Source organism: Pungitius pungitius, chromosome 1 (assembly GCF_949316345.1).
Source record: "Pungitius pungitius chromosome 1, fPunPun2.1, whole genome shotgun sequence".
NCBI lineage: Eukaryota > Metazoa > Chordata > Actinopteri > Perciformes > Gasterosteidae > Pungitius > Pungitius pungitius.
In genome coordinates this window covers 24,443,780-24,460,672 of record NC_084900.1, presented here as the reverse complement: position 1 = coordinate 24,460,672, position 16,893 = coordinate 24,443,780, and the positions used below count along the sequence as shown (strand labels likewise).

At 41.7% G+C, this 16,893-nt stretch overlaps 1 protein-coding gene across 3 annotated transcripts; it reads left to right on the top strand.

The window, feature by feature from the left end:
* The first annotated feature begins 1,454 nt into the window (after positions 1–1,454).
* On the top strand, positions 1,455–15,964 carry ano11 (anoctamin 11). Of its 3 annotated transcripts, XM_037480696.2 has the most exons (25): positions 1,455–1,827; positions 1,917–2,071; positions 2,564–2,681; positions 2,785–2,978; positions 3,091–3,198; positions 3,785–3,921; positions 4,016–4,073; positions 4,156–4,266; positions 4,350–4,515; positions 4,988–5,078; positions 6,259–6,355; positions 6,445–6,588; positions 6,946–7,083; positions 7,416–7,514; positions 7,727–7,829; positions 9,052–9,163; positions 9,249–9,303; positions 9,387–9,484; positions 10,434–10,570; positions 10,712–10,917; positions 11,010–11,146; positions 11,245–11,335; positions 12,181–12,367; positions 13,302–13,324; positions 14,167–15,964. In XM_037480696.2, exons 2-25 carry the CDS (start codon positions 1,940–1,942, stop codon positions 14,191–14,193), a joined length of 2,769 nt encoding a protein of 922 aa, XP_037336593.1. In that variant the 5' UTR covers positions 1,455–1,827; positions 1,917–1,939; the 3' UTR covers positions 14,194–15,964. The 3 variants fall into 3 exon arrangements, with proteins under 3 accessions (XP_037336593.1, XP_037336594.1, XP_037336592.2); XM_037480697.2 differs by lacking the exon at positions 13,302–13,324; XM_037480695.2 differs by having other exon boundaries at positions 13,302–15,964.
* The last annotated feature ends 929 nt before the right edge of the window (positions 15,965–16,893 follow it).

The following is a 16,893-nucleotide window of genomic DNA, read 5'->3' as shown; positions in this document are numbered from 1 at the left end:
GCACACTGCCCTTCCTGCTTTAATCGCTTGTTAAGTCAAAGGTGGGTTTTCAGTATGAACGCTGCACACACAAAAACGCCATACTGACTTTTGTTGATTTGATAAACTTGAAAAACTCATTTTGAAAACAAACCTTCCAGAACGCCTTTTTCAACCACCGCAGCTGGAAGGAAATGATGCCGAGATGAATGGAAGCCTCTGCTTTATAAACAAAAAAAGCATGTGACTTATTGGCTGATAAGTGTCATATCGTGTTGCTGCATTCTTCAATAGAGCTGGAGTTGCTCACGGTCACCAGTAGAGGTCACACATGAACTATCTCTTTAAACCCTTTGACAACAATCTGTTCTGTGCTTTAGATTGTACGCATCCTTCAGGAAATGAGGACTTAGTTTGGTTTTGGACTGTTTTCCTTAATTTGGATAAAGTTCCTTGGTTCCAGATGAAGTTGATCGTAATGCTGCAGCATTTAACCATAGCTCAGGCAACACCGGGCCTCCAGCTTTGTGGCTGTACAGCACAAAGCCAGCTAAGAAGAAAAAAGAATAGTTTTTGTTTGGAAAGCGGTGCAATGAGTAGTCCTCATCATTTTGGAGAACCATTCAAATACCAAATAGTTAATGTTTAAAAAAAAACAAAAACAAATCAATTGCCACCTTCTCTGCACACTACTTTACAGAACTATGTGAAAGCGAAATATAGGGGAGTGTGTCCTTTATTTCAGTCTCTAGTTAAAACACTGGATCCCTTTCCATAATTCATCTTTCATTAGGTCCTCCTTGCCCATATTCTTCAAACTAGAAACCTTCAAATGTAACAAGTCATACCGCCAGCATGTAAGCCCAATGACAACATTTGAAGGCTGTATTATCATTTTATTTTAAAATAAATAAATGACTGAATTGCTATTTTATGTGACATTTATTAGTCTTGCTTGCAGATTTCCCCCTTCAAAGGTTTTCTATTAACAATTTCAACCTCTCAAAAGACTTTGAATCTCAGTTGGAACTAGATTGTGTTGAGGTAGTGTTGTATAGACTGGACAAAACCAGTCCCAAAATAAGTCTTATTTTGTCAAGGCATTTCTTTTTTTGCAGGGATTTTCATTTAAAGACAGCAGTATTTCGATCCCTTAAATGGTACTGATGTTAGTCCTGCTGTGCTTCATTTCCTGTGCTCTACAGCTTTTCACCTTCTAATGCAATTTTAATACCTCACTCTCTCCGTTTTCCTCCCCCCTCTTTATGTATCTCCTCGTGTGCTCTTCTTGCATGTAGCTCTGTCTTGACCGGAGCATCGCAGCCCACTGAAAAGAAGCAGAGCTTTTGGAGAAAGCCAATTATGTCTCCTATAGCGCTCATGCAGTTTGAGGCTGTCCAATAGGAGCTTCTCTGAATATCGTCCGACCTTATTTGAATTCTAGTGCCTGTGATGACGTAACTCAGGAAATTAAGCTTAATGGGTTGAAGCGTCTCGTCTAGCGCTGGCATTGATGGCAACTTTAAATGTGTGTGTGCAATTCTTGACCATTTAAAATAACATGTGCATGGATGAGGTGAACACCCATTCACATCCAAGACGCGTTTGCCCCCCAACATGTTATATCCTGCATAATGAGCGTGCTACAGATCCCCTCCTTCTCCGCCCCACACTGACTATTCCATTATTTACGAAGTGGGGATGTGTGCCGTGCTGAAATGCTGCCGGCTGCTGCCTGCATGCTAGGTCTATTACGGTATTCCACAGTTAGCAGTGGAGCCTGACGGATGCAGAGATAGAGAAGAGGGAGAGGAGAAGGGGAGCAGCCTAGTTTTCACCACGTCAGAGGTACAGTATCAGCCATTCTTTTCCCTTTCTCGTCAGCACGCGTGTCATCGGAGGATGCTTTCAGTAGTAATCATGGGGTTCTTCCACAGTACCTTTTGCTATCTGTGTCATCATGTTGAGGAAGGGCTCAGAGCTGCTGAAGGGAGACCGAGAGGTCCTCCTGGATCTGGACTACGTGGCTGAAGCACCAAGCGCTGAGGGCTACGGGAGCCTGCAGAACGGGAGCTACATCCCAGCTAGATGTGTACGCAGTATTTTACTTTTGTTTGATAACGCTGCATGTTTTTATCTTTTGTAGGAATCCCAGATCTTTTTTTTTTAAAAGTAATTGCACATCTATAAAGTGTCCACAACCCTGCTGCTTTACTCATCCCTTCACCCCTCACTGACTTCTCTGAGATTTTGCAGTACATCTGAAATTCATAGTGGTACTATGTGGCATGAGACACCACGTATTGCTGGGACCATCAAAAATGTCTTGTTTAGCCATGTGACTTATCTGTACTGAAAGGCTTTTCTCAATCAGACTGTGACTGGCCTCATAACTGCAACGTGGAGGCTTTTATGATGCAGAGTAACGGCACAGCATCTCATTGGTTAAACCTCTTTAACTGTCCTACAAGAACAAATGATGCACATGTTAAGAGAACATAAAATAGTCTGTTTTCGCCAGCAGTTGTGACTTGTTTTAGGTTAGTTGATTCTGATAATAACTCGGGCCTTTGGACGCGTGTAGTTTGCAGCTGTTGACCAAGTGGGAGATGATGATCCCATGTATAGTCACTGCAATACAAAAAGCAACCAGCCACTTCCACAGCTGGGGAATTACTTCAGAGATGGCCGGACCAAAATCGGTAAGTAGCCTGTGCATCTCTCCTTGTATTACTGGTCAGAAGCTGACTGATGGATGACCGAGTCAGTCCTTCACTTAAGCTTTTCTGTGGATCCGGGGTCTAGACTTTGTGCTGGTATGGGAGGTTCGCTCCCGGAGAAAGAAGCGAGGGAAGGCAAAGAGCCAGGGCAGCGCTGGGGAGGGGGAAGCGGCGCCAGCGGAGCAGAACAACAGGTCTGAACGCAGGAAGGCACAGCTGGCACAGTGGAGGGAGAAGTTTGTGCAGAATCTGCAGAGCGCTGGATTGCTCATGGAAAAGGTACTGTGCATCGGATTATAGATCATCATCCTCTTTATGAGTCTCTGTAAGCCTAACCATTATTTTTCAGGCCTTATTTACAACTTGTCTATGTTGCCTCTCTTCCCTTCAGGAGGAAACAGCAAATGAAAAGAAAACGATACATTTTCTGAAGCTGAGCGCTCCTTGGGATGTGTTGCTGTATTATGCGGAGGAACTCTGTCTGAGGGCTCCGTTGCAGGTTAGTGCGGCTGTTTGTGGTGTTTTATGAATGATGCTCCGGTGTGTGTCCAGACTGAAATATCTCAACAATTATGAGCTGGAACGCTTATATTTTCTCCTGAAATATTTCAATATGTACATTATACATTTTGTTCAGAAATTGGTTGTTTGAGTAAAGTAAAGCCGGAGTAAAGCCTGGACTGCCTGTCTGACAATCCTGCGGGCCATTTAATTAATTACTACTTATTAAAACTTAAAACTAATTAACCTCTCTCCCAGAGAGTGTCTTTGGCCTTATGGGAGGAGACCGTAGTACCCGGAGAGAACATCAGGCCCCACACAGAACTTTCCGTGAGGCATCAGTGAACCACCGTGCCGCTTTACAACCCAATATCGGCAGAATGACTCGCATTGTCCACTGCTAGAATGCTATAAGAGTTGATTCTTCCTGTTTCATTACTGACAGATTAGCTGCTGATACGCTTACTGCCCCAAAACGGTTGATTTCAACATTTCAAACAAACTCTTAAGACAGCTCTCAGCAAAATATTGACTTTTATTAAGGGATGTTCTCCATACTGAATCGCTATGTGTTTGACCTCCAGGCCCAGCCGAACCTGGACTTAAACACATCTGCACGGGTTCTGAAAAGAATGTGCATACCTAACGTGATGATGGAGTCGGTGCCGAACAGGCCGCTGGACTATTACACATGTGCCTTTCGCAAGTCAAAGATGAACAGGTCTGTTCTAAGTAACAAAAAAAATAAAAAAATTTAGGATCCGTTAAGATTGTTTGTCAATTTTTAAAAGTGTATATGTGTTTCTCTTTTGTAGGTTCCTAGGCTGCAACGACCAACAATCCTACTTCACCAACGCACAGAGGCACCGTGTTGTGAGTGACAGGGATTTCTCTACAGCGCATGTACTCTGTGAAATGATTGTTCCGTGAAATGAGCGTCGTCGTGCTATTTCAGGTGTATGAGATTCTTGCCAGGACGGTGTACGGCAAAAGGAAGAGGGCTGAGGTTGGTGTGGACAGACTGGTAAATGAAGGCGTGTACATGGCAGCTTTCCCGCTGCACGAGGTTCGATATCATTTATTCTGTCTTTGATCGAATCAGAAGCTTGAGCTCTGCTCTTTCTCTAATCAACGGCTCTTTTTTTCTAGGGTCCCTTCCAGCTTCCAAAGTACGAGATCCGTCCCGACGAGCTGAACCAGAGGCAGATTCTTTACCACTATTGGGCCCGCTGGTGGAAATGGTACAAGTACCAACCTCTGGACCACATCAGGGAGTACTTTGGAGAGAAGATTGCACTCTACTTTGCCTGGCTGGGTGAATAAGGATTTGTATTTAGACCCATTAGCTTCAGTGCTTTGAAATTAATAGTTTGCACAAGCTTTTCTGGACCTTTCATTTGCATCTCATGGTACTTATCAGCAGATAGCGTTTTTCTACTTGTCATTTGAAAGGCTTCTATAAGTTTTTCTTCACTCTGGATACGTGCGCAATTAAAATCTTATGGTTAATTTATGCCCTTGTCAACCTGTGATAAATGAATAGTCCTCAACAATGTAACACACTGTATAACACATCAGTTTAGGCTACACCTGCATGGTATCTGTATCTAGGAGAGATCCAGCTAGTGCACATTTTAAATGTTGGTACTTGGTAAGAGGAGTAAAGCACGTTATATTCAAACACGTTCTTCTTTTGCATCGTCTGTCCAAGCTCTTCATCAGGGACATTCAAGGCATCAAACAGCAATGTAATGGCTGCAGTCTGATGGAGCTTCATGTCCCTGCAGGTTTCTACACAGCCTGGCTGCTGCCGGCGGCTGTGGTTGGAACCCTGGTGTTTGTGTCTGGAGTCATGTCCATGGGTTCCAACGCACCAGCGTGAGTCCACACACTACACGCGATCTGCATCTGTGACTCATGAGAACAAAATCAATGAGAAGGACCAATAGACAGTTTATTTAGATGATATGTCATGTTAAATGTTCCACCAATTTTACAACAGTTTTGATATGTATTCTATTGTATTAGTGGTGGTAGTACTGTATTAGTATGATGATACCATTATATACATAGAAGAACATATTCACTTGTTATATTTATTCATCATGTCACAGATAGAAATTTCATTTGTTGAATCACAAAAGTAAAATCTCAACAGATGCCCCGTCGTGGGGCCATTACACTCCATGTCAGTCAAGGACGATTTCAAATTATAAATTGGCCTGAAAAAATCTTTTGTAAATTATCTTCAATCTGCCAAAAATGAGTATTTGTTCAATTGTCTCTTGGGATGTGGAATACATTTTTTTTTAGTTTATTTAATATTTAATGGAAGATAACAGCGGTTCTCTGAGTCTTGTTCCTGCAGTGCGATATTTGGTGACATAATGCCGTACAGGGACCTAGTTCCAAACCTTTGCTTAAAGACCAGAAAACCAGCACTATTGCTGGTCCAACTTCGTACTTAACACGGACATAAGCTTCTTAGATGGCGACTTGAATTGTGTCAAAATCTGTATTTACAGTCGAACATATACGTTATTATAATTATGTAATTATGTATGTAATTAAGTACAAAATACCAGTCAAAGCATCAAAGCAAACCACCTAATTATTCAGATAGAGTGGCCTCTATCTAAACAGCATTGAGGAACCCACTGTCAAGTACCCATATATTGCTTCACCAGGTGATTTGTGTTAACCATTCTTTTTCTATGGCACCCTGTTGGTTTCAATAAAAGAAAACGAGAACGGCAAGTCAATATCTCAGGAGAGAACACAACCCAAGGTCCAAGATTAATGAGGTTCATTAGTTCAGACTATAGATTAGCGCCCCTGATAATGTAGAATAGACTAAGAGCAGTCCGTGGAAACTAGCCGCTGTCATCTCATGTGATAGTGAAGTGTTGGTGCAGAATGATAATCTCCCCATGACATTAATAAGGAAGATGGACGTTTCTCAGTGCAGGGTTCATTTTTGCAGTTGATGTTTAGTCAGTGATGCATCAGAATTTGAATGTTGAACGTTGTAACTGATCTGTGTCTTATGTGTCAACAGTAAGGACATCTGTAACAGCGAAGCTAGTTATCTGATGTGTCCTCTCTGTAATACATGCAAGGCCTGGAACATGTCTGATACATGCACCATGGCCAAGGTAACAAACCTCTGGCACCGACCCTGTTTTTTTAATTGTTTTATTATACTACATAAGTACTTTCATTTGATGTTCTGTCTGTATTGCAGTTGGGCTACCTATTTGACCACCCAGGTACAGTCCTCTTCAGCGTGTTCATGTCCTTCTGGGCCGTAACCTTCCTGGAGTACTGGAAGCGAAAGATGGCCACCCTGTCCCATCACTGGGACTGCATGGACTTCCATGAAGAAGAGGTCTCACAATCCTTGCTTTCTTACTTGAACTAGAACGAGCTGTTTATATGGTGTTCTTCATAGAGCCGGCTATGTTGCACCACCATGTTTCTACAATAGCTCAAAACAACCCCGACACCGGCTCTACGGCATGGACCACTCTGATGCTCATTTGGCACACTGGCCCTTCAGCTGCTTATAATCTGGAACCTAGATGCCGCCAAATACTACACACTGACCCTTTAAGTCCACGGGAACTTTTTACACAGAATTTATAATACATACATGTATTATAATAATAACTAATACATAAGTTAGAAGCGTCCCCTGTGGAGAACCTATTCAAGTCCAACCCATTGGCTCACTGTGTTCCCTCAGGAGCGTCCTCGGCCTGAATTTGCAGCCACGGCCCCGACTATGGAGCCAAATCCAGTGACTGGGGTGAAGGAGCCCTACTTTCCAGAAAAGACCAGGTTGTCCCGGATGTTCACTGGCTCCATGATCATTATTATGATGGTGAGACACAATGTACAAAGTGTTCCTTATGAAATATATTGGCTTCCCAGATTGGCTTGTCAATCTCTAATCTGATGAACACATTGTAGTTTGTTCCATTACTGCGGTTTATTACTCTTTATGATCTGATACTGTATGTTTATGACCATTTACCGGTACCTGGACAAATATTCCAAATATGCAGAGTGTTGCAGTTTAGAATGGACATGCCCCATTTTGTTGTGATGGTGTGCGATATCATTCATAGCCGTAATCTCAAGAAGACCTTTGACACTGATAATCTAACAACTGTTTATGTTTTCCGCCCAATGTTGTGGTATCTTCCCACTCAGCTGTGTGTGGTGATGATTTTCCTGGTGACGGTGGTCATGTGCCGAGGCATCATCAGCCTGATGTTGTTCCGCACTGGGAGCCCTGTCCTGCGTACAGAGGTATATCGGAGTTTCTTCGATGGATGTGTAATTTGTTGTGTTATAAATGTATTGTTTTGTTGAAAAGCTGGGTGTACAGCAGCCCCTCAAACATCTCTGTGTGTCTGTATACGTGTCGGTATGTGCACACACACACACACACACACACACACACACACACACACACACATATATACATATATATTGGTACATGTGTGAGATCTCCTCTCCAGGCAGGGACCATAGCCAACATCTCCAGCAGTATTGTGAATCTGGGCCTTATTCTGTTGATGGGCCGGGTCTACACTGCATTAGCCGAGCAGCTGACTAAATGGGGTAAGAATCAATACTGCTCTGCAACAACACGAGTGCTCTATATTGATATCAGCCTCTCACTGGATCTCCACTAACTAAAAGATGAGACTCGTCAATGGTTTGAATTTGATCCCGGCAGTCTCTGGTAATATTAGTTTATATTTAGTATATATTAGTAATTATAATTAATAAGAGAATTTGTGTAGTACCTTTTACACAAGAAATGCAGTTTACAGTTACAGGAAAGGAAAAAATGCACATGCCATGATGTAAAATATGATAAAATGAAATTAATTTTAACACATAGAATGCATAATGATAAGATGAGGAATTAAACACACTCAATAATCACAGGGATATTGAACTATTACTAAAATAAGGACCTATTTCTGCAGCATTCACACATACATAAGTAAACACTGCAGTTTTTTTGTACAACAGCTTAGGTTACAAATTATACATTCACACCAACATATATGGCATCCACAATTTTTCAAAGTTAGGTAACTGTGCAATTTGGGAGTGTACGCCTTAAATGAAAGAAATTAATTCAGGATAATTAAATTTTCTAAGCCACCAGTCTTGATTAAAGCAAAATAAGTTTTTTTTTAGCCCCCTCAGCCCCCTTTTTTATAGGGTGTAATATTTCTGGGTGTTGTATATGCTGGACACAGGCCAAAGTGGTCACTGTAAAATGTGATATATTACAAGATATTGTAGCTGTTTACAGCTAAACACAACAAGAGGATAAAAAAACACATAAATAATATAAACAGAAGATCAACATTTCCATTTCAGCTGTACTATAAAGACATTTTTTTTCTACTCAAACACAACAAGATTATAGTTGCTTGATAATGGCCACTACATTATGAACTCTCGATTATGGTCCCCAGAGGTTATACACCACGTCCCCTTTGCAGTGTTAAGGATTCATTCCACCAGACTCCGTGGAAGAAACTCAAGAGTCAATCGGAATGAGTCCAAGTCAAGAACTGAACGACTCTGCTCCATTGGACTTTTTTGAGGATAATTCTAGTTTTTTGGGGGGGTTTGTTTTACATAGTGTTGTCTCTTGTTTCTATAAGTTAAAATTAAAATATATTCATCAAGTTACATGACAGCATGCACAGACAGGTTTTTACGCTTAACCACTTAAGAAAAGAGTAAAACCGACGTGAAGAATAAAATGAAGACATTACGTTTACTCTAGTGTCTTGTGCCCATGTTTTCTGTGTTACAGAGATGCACAGAACACAAACCCAGTATGACAATGCCTTCATCTTCAAGGTGTTCATCTTCCAGTTTGTCAACTTCTACTCGTCCCCCTTCTATGTGGCTTTCTTTAAAGGAAGGTGAGACATAAGTCTCAACAGACACAGAGGATGTTAATTAATGAACAGAACCGATTTGAACTTTCCTTCCTCTCTTTGTGTGCAGGTTTGTGGGTTACCCCAGCAACTATGGGACCTTGTTTGGGATGAGAAATGAAGATGTGAGTATCATTTTCTAGTGAATTTCAAATGGGATATAAATATATAAATATATGTGTGTGTGTGTCTTCACTCTCTATTGCAGTGTGGTCCTGGCGGTTGCCTCATTGAACTGGCTGAGCAGCTCTTCATTATTATGGTGGGAAAGCAAGTCATCAACAACATTCAGGAGTTCATAATTCCGTAAGTTTCCTATATTTTCTGAGCCAGGAATACCACTAGTTGAATTTAAATGGGCACAACAAGGTCCGGTGATATTTGTAATCTAAAAGGCTGCATACTAAAACCTATACATTACTTTTTTTTGAGGTGTTGCATCCTGAATGCAACTCTTTTTATTTAAGGCAGTAAAGCTCATTGATACAGCTCTGCAGCTCACACACACACAGTGTGTGTCAGTGCAGAATCCATTTTCAGAGAGCTTTGGTAAGCCAAAGAGTAACCTTCAGTCAGAAAGGGAGATTTAAGATTGAGTTGGCGGTGAGATTTGTTCTGCTTGTTGGTTTTGTTGTAGCTGCGTCCCAATTCAAAATATTAGTTTAATATTAGCTAAATGAAATCTCCGACAGTGGCAGGATGTCCTTGGAGTGGCAGCAGCTGCCTCTTGGTGTCAGAGCAGCTGTTTCCAGTCGTACATTTTTGCTCTTATCTCGGTCGGTTCTGCCACTGGACAATGAAAGGGACACATTTTATGGCACTTGTTCAGTGTCATTACTTCATACGCCACCGTAAAAGTTTAAAAAAAAAATGTATATAGCGGGATTAAGCTAAAATGTCCATATGGTTCAGATATTTTACATATATGGATTGTTTTATTAGGCCGTATTGTGCTGGCAGAGATTCCATTTGCAAAGCAAAACAAACCATACAAACTTCAAATGTTTCCAGCTTTGAAGTAATAAAAAACCCGGGCTGATTGCTGTTTCTGAAAGTCGAAATTAAGCTAGCAGTTATCCATGTAATAAAGTTTTTTTTTCGATTATTGTCTGTAACTAGGGTGCACAAAATGAAAAGGGTAGAGATAAAGGCTTAAAACTAAAATAAGATCAGATTTTTTAAACATCTGCATGAATATCTAAGCTATTTATTAACTTTATTGTCATCTTTATTTCATCTTTATTTGCTCTGACAGTAAAGTGAAGGCCTGGCACCAGAAGAGGACTCTGGCCAAGGTGCTGGGGGACACTGCGTCCCGTGAGCCCCGGCGCTGGGAGGAAGACTACAAGTTGGTGGAGTGTGAAGGCCTTTTTGAAGAGTACCTGGAAATGGGCAAGTGTCAGCTGCTGTAGCCTGAGCGCATGATGTCATTGCTATTCAAATATTTATAAAAATCAATCGCGATGAACCTATGTAAAAAAATAATAACGTAAGAAGTGGCTCCAATTGTCTTGGCTCCTCATTGCTCCACAGTGCTGCAGTTTGGGTTCATCACCATCTTCGTGGCAGCGTTCCCACTCGCTCCGCTCTTCGCCCTCCTCAACAACTGGGTGGAAATCCGTCTGGACGCCCACAAGTTTGCCTGCGAGTACCGCCGGCCGGTGGCTGAGCGCGCCCAGAACATCGGAGTCTGGTTCAACATCCTGGAGGCCCTGTCCCACCTGTCCGTCATCGCCAACGTGAGGCCATCAAAAACCACCACACGACCACACAGGCCGCTGATCTCCTCTCAAACACAATGTTTTGTTGTTTTTCTCTCTGCCGTCCGCAGGCTTTCCTCATAGCCTTCACATCCGATTTTTTACCTCGTCTGCTCTACCAGTACAAGTTTGATAATGATCTTAATGGATATGTCAACTTCACGTTGGCTTACGCCCCACGGAACTATACCGAGAACCCCATGTGCAGGTAAACTAAATGCTGATAGTCTGAATGCAGGTAAACCAAGAGTTTGACACCTCAACCATTACACATTATTTTCTGCATTAACTGTATTTTTTTGTAAGGTATAAAGCCTTCAGAGACAACAATGGAGACTATTCTCTGTTCTACTGGGAGCTTCTTGGCGTCCGACTGGGTTTCATCATTGCTTTTGAGGTATAACAGGAGCCGCTTTTTGTCTATATATCATCATCTTTTTCCTTCTGCATGTTTCAGTTATTTCAATGCCCACATATTACATCATTCAACCACATCCCTATCTCCTCTGTTCCCAGGTGCATACATTTAACTACTAATAATTTAGCCCTCTCTTAGTTTAGGTTTTAGTGTTTCCATCTTGTGTAATGCCGACATATATAAGTAGTATTTTGTAGTTGGCAGTTTATCATGTTTCATTTTCTTGGGCCTTCTTCTCAAACATATCATTAGTATTTTTAGCATCTACCTTAGGCCCTGGCTCTTTATCCAAGTCCACATTTATTCAGTTGCATCCATTTCAGCCGTGTCAGTCTCTATTTATCCATCACTTTTTCAGGCTGTGACCATCTGCGATTTTTGCTTTCTGCCCCTCTTTTATCTTTTTACAATTGCATTCCTGGTTTGGAGATTTGCAACAGTAGAGTAAACCTCAGTTTATACATCTTAAAAACGTACACCACTCTGTTCATTTAATTTTGATCATTAGTTACAGAGTTTTCGGCTCAATCTTGTGTCTGTGTTTAGTGGAATGAGTTCTTATTTCCAAGCAATGGCTACATCTCAAAAAAGGATTTGGTGCTCAGCAAAACAGGCTGTAAGGACACTTGGAGGTGAGGAATAGCTGAGAGCTCTAGGGAAAAACTAGAAAACTTGAAAAAGTGGTTTAAATGGATATTTTTGACAAATTATAAATCACACCCAAGCAGAAACACAAATTTTGCTTTCAAGATATTTCTTTACCTTCTTTGAATTGCCCTTTGCTTGTATCTGACAAGGAGCATAAATGTCTTGCTGTCATCCAGCATGTGGTGTTCTTCGTGCTGCGAGCCATCGACTGGATCGTGCCTGATGTCCCCGAATCACTCGAGCTGAAGATCAAGAGGGAACGCTACCTAGCAAAGCAGGCGCTAGCCGAAAACCAAGAGGCGCTGTTGGTGAGTCGAGGCCGAGGGGCCGCCCCTGCCGCCACTCCAGGCACATCCAGCCCAGGTCAGTAGAGTGAGGGACACACACATGATGCATGTTCCTTTCAAAAACCTGTAACCTTTGGCTTGTATTTGGACATTTAACGCGACTGGATCAGGGGTCCTCACCTGTTTTAATGAGGGGGAAGTACGAGGTTGTATTTGAGAGAAGAGAATTACTCCAAGAGAACAATAGCATTTCCGTGCATTGAGGTGTGCAGAGATGGTAGTGGTGAAAATGATTTTACACCACCTTTAGCAGGTATCCTAAAACTTTTCTAAGGTGGATGATAATAATCAATTCAAACCAGTGGCGGCTGGTGGAAAATATTCTAGGCAAAATATTTTTTATGGAAATACAGACTTGTTATAGTTACTAAATTAGATATTCATATAGGTCTGTATTACCTTATGATACCTCACCTAAATATCACAATTCATTTTTATATTTTGATGATGATTTTCTTCACCAGTTGGTAGTACACAGGTGATTAATAAATCAATATACCACCAGAATTCACATCCAGCGTTAAACCAGTCACTGTTAATTCTCATAAATAAATTCCAGATCGCTCACACCTCCGCACAGCATTTGTAAAGCACCTACGACTCGACTAGCTGTTATAACCCCGTCACACAGCATGAACATTAAAGGTAATCTGTGTGGAATAAGAGCCTAATATGTCGGCGTCTGAATACGATGTCATCCATAGAGCTTGTGGGCTGTTGCCATATATTATAATGTTCTCTGTTAATGCTGCTCTTTTGACGCATTACATTCAAGTAGGAAGTAAACAGTGATCAGTGTAACAGTGCAAACACATACTTTGGGGATCGCAGCCTATACAATCACATTTTGTTTGTGTAGAAGACAGCCCTGTGTATTTTTGTCCTCGTCTGTATGTGTATGTGTGTGTCCCTGAGCGCTGACCCCTGTTGTTGTCATGTGTTTCATGTAGTGAATGTTGCTGGAGGAGTGCAGGTGAGTACCACACAACCCGTAAACAAATGGTATTCTCCACAAGGATGTTATTATTTCATTAATGACACAGCAGAATTGATCAGATGAAAAGGAGCTAAAGTGTATTACTCAATGACTGGCATTAAATTAGGAAAGCTACAACAGCCATGTAATACCAATTATCATTTTTGCCTAAATTCTGTTGTCGATGTATGTGGTATAAAAGGAACAAGACGGAGCCAACAGAATATCTGACGGGCCCCATTGTGCTCTGAATGGTAGTTATTGTTATTGAGATGTCATCAGGCGGCACTCAAATTCTAGTGAATTTGCTAAAATCATTAGATGTGATCAGTCATTTTGACAGCAGCGGCTTTCTTTACCGCATCACTCAAGGCCACATGCAGCACAAGTTACAATTCTACCAAACCTGGCAACCTTCACAACAAGATTTCACAGCATGTACACACAAAGTCCCCGTGGCGCCCTGTTCATCAAGAAAGTGTAAGCACATAACTCCCCAATAGTAGGTTAGGGTTAGCAGCTGTACTCCTTCCAGGCGTAGCGGTATGCTAGGCAAACCACAGCTTCCTTCTTGACGTGAGATTAACATCCTGCTTGAATGATTTTACTGAAAAGCTTTTCCTCTGCGTATTGTTTCATTGCCAGTTTTACAGTATAATAAATGACAGTAGCTGCCAGCTGTTACTTAGTAGCATGTCCAAACAATGATTGTGTCCGATTTTTCATTCTTCATTCCTCTGACAGTAGTCGGTCTGAAAAGAGTAATTCTCTCCTTTTCCTCTGTGCTCCTTCCCCATTCCTTCTGTGCTCCAAACCCGGCCGCGCATCCTCCCCTGAAGCCAGCGACACGTCCTTTGGAAGCTTGAGTTAGGACCGTTAGCGAGTGGTTTGAGGGATAATGGAGGAGTTGACGACACTTCTTCCCATCTGGGATAGCATGGAGTGAGCTTTGTCCCTGAGTGGAATACTGCTTTTGCACTGGGATTTTGTTTTCATTTTGTTCACTAATGCGCACATCGTCACGCAGACTTTCCGATGAGCAGGTGTGTGACGGAGGCTAAACTCACCTTTCATCAACTTTTCATCTGGAGAACAGCTCAAACTTATCCTCAGGCCTACAGAAATGCATCTCCACATTATTCATACTGTGTACTGACCGTACAGCAACCGAGGCCTGGCCTGAGCCGACTTGGAACAAAGGAGTTGGAATCGGAACAAAATCACCCAGAAAATGTGTTTTGTACAGTTTGTGGATGCACTGAGCCTAATTTCCTTTTAACCTGGATCCCTCGCCTCTATGCTTTTATGCCTCAATTTATATATAAATGAGTATTGAAATTGATTTGGTGAGTTTGGGGAAAAATTCAAAACGCAACAATAACATTGGGCATAATATCTACCATAGTGAAGCCCCATCTATGCCAATAACTTAAGTATTAGTACTAAAAAAATTAGCAGCATGAGTTGTTAATGCTATCAGTGTTCTATTCTTTTCGTTCTTGATACTGACCGAGTTTTATCATTATATTGCTGCCACATGGTTTTAATGACTTTAAAGAGTAACCTAATTCCACCCAAAAATGTTGTGTTTGCTGACCTCAAGTGGCGTAAGTTCTCTTGAAGCAGTAATGCACAGGTGTGAACTGTGACATCACAGTTGGGTATGGTTGTGGGTGTATCACGCAGAGGGGAAGCCGCTCAGAGCTGTTTAGTTACTCTTTAAAGGGCATTCGTATCATTTAGTGTCAACGTATTCCCCCTAATACTGGTTTGGTTTCAAACAAAAACAAGCCACTAGTTTTCCCATCAAGCAATGTCTTTAATCGGGTTGCATTGGCGGGGTTTTGTTGTAGGAAGTAAAAGTCTTAAGATGCCAGGATTCTTTCGTCCAAAAAAGCGATGCTCGAGTTTCCCCACAATCCACGGGTCTGACAGTTTTTGGGTACGTCCTCGTGTTGACTTTTTTTTATGGAATCCTGGCAAATGGAGCAAAACTAGTTAAAGCAGCATTTTAATGAAGTTATTGTAACTATATATAATCAACTTTCCCCCCTCTGTGCCTCTATCTTTGTCACCCTCCGTCTCAAACAGACGCACATACACATGAATGAAAGACTCTGGGTCATGTTTGGCTAAATTGGACAACTGTGGCCTACATTTGGAGTTAACCATTGTGTTGAAATGATTCAAAATGATGCTCATCCACCTGTAGTATCCTCACATTTCCCAGGAAACTGTGTTGTGGAATACTGAGGATATTATGAAATAAAATGTTTGCACTCCCCTAGTTCTTTCCAAACAGAAATAACCCAGATGACATCATTTGAGTTACTATTGACCCTTTTAGTTTACATTGTGGCTGATTATCTGATGTCTTCAATGGGACGGAGAGCATATTTAGGCACCTACACTCATCTGCAATGTATATACACTTAAACTGTACATGTCTATTGTGCTTGGATGCTGAGCATGCCCATCCTTTGTACCTCAACTCTGTGCAGAGTTTTGAATGGATGATTTCTGCGAGTTGTTGTTGTTGTTGTAAACAGGAGTGAAATATAGGACATATTTTGATGTGTGGGATGTTCCCACTTAAAAACTTTTGGACCAAAATAAACGTAGTTTGTTGAATGTTTATTCCTCCTTCGCGTGGGATTCAGAAATGCTGATGATATAACGTTGCTAGCCTGCTGTTGGGATGAACTGTATGTTCTCACGCTATCTACCTTCACTTCTTCCTCTCCAAACAGAGGAGAATTGCAGAGAGGTAAAGAGGAGGCTGATTCATTCGCACTCAGAGACAAACAGATGTTTGTTAATGATTTCTTTCTTCCTCTCCCTCCTCCCCTTTCAAGCTAAACCAATGGCTGTGGCTTTTGGCAACACTTGAATTTTATTTGATCTTCTTCACTTTCCTGCCCTCCTCCTCCGTTGCCCTCTCTTCACCCTTTCACGCAACTCTCTCTCCTCCCTCTGTCCCTCTTATTTCACTATTGTCATGCTTATAATTTGATTTCTTTTGTGCAGGCACGCTCTCTTTCCCTCCCTTTCCGCCTCTCTTGGCCACATTTATATTCTGATTGTTATGATTGCTGTGCGTTCCTCTGCCATAGCCTGAAGGAAGAGTGAGTTAGTACTTGTCAGTAAGCACAGGTATGCACTGTGGACACCGGCTGGCTCATTCGCCGTCTGCTGCAGCGAGAAAGGAGACGCTCCCATGCACGGGCTGCAAATCCGCCACAAGGTTATTGATGCAGCAAACAACACGCTGCAACACGGCATGTCTAACGGCCAAAGAGCTACTCTTTCATTTGCATTTCTGATGAGGCTGAACCATTCATCGAATGTGGAGTAGGATGCAGACCAACTGCGCAGCTGTGTTGATCTGGAATCAATATCATATAGTGATGAAAATATGTTTGCAATACTGATGCACTGCACATCCCAAAATGTAGTAATGTTTCACCTCTTGAACTGGAAAATGTCAGGATGGTCCCATGGTTTAAAAACATCACAGACGCGTTTCATGTTATAAAATAAGTATTCGTGCAGATTTGAAGCTTCTG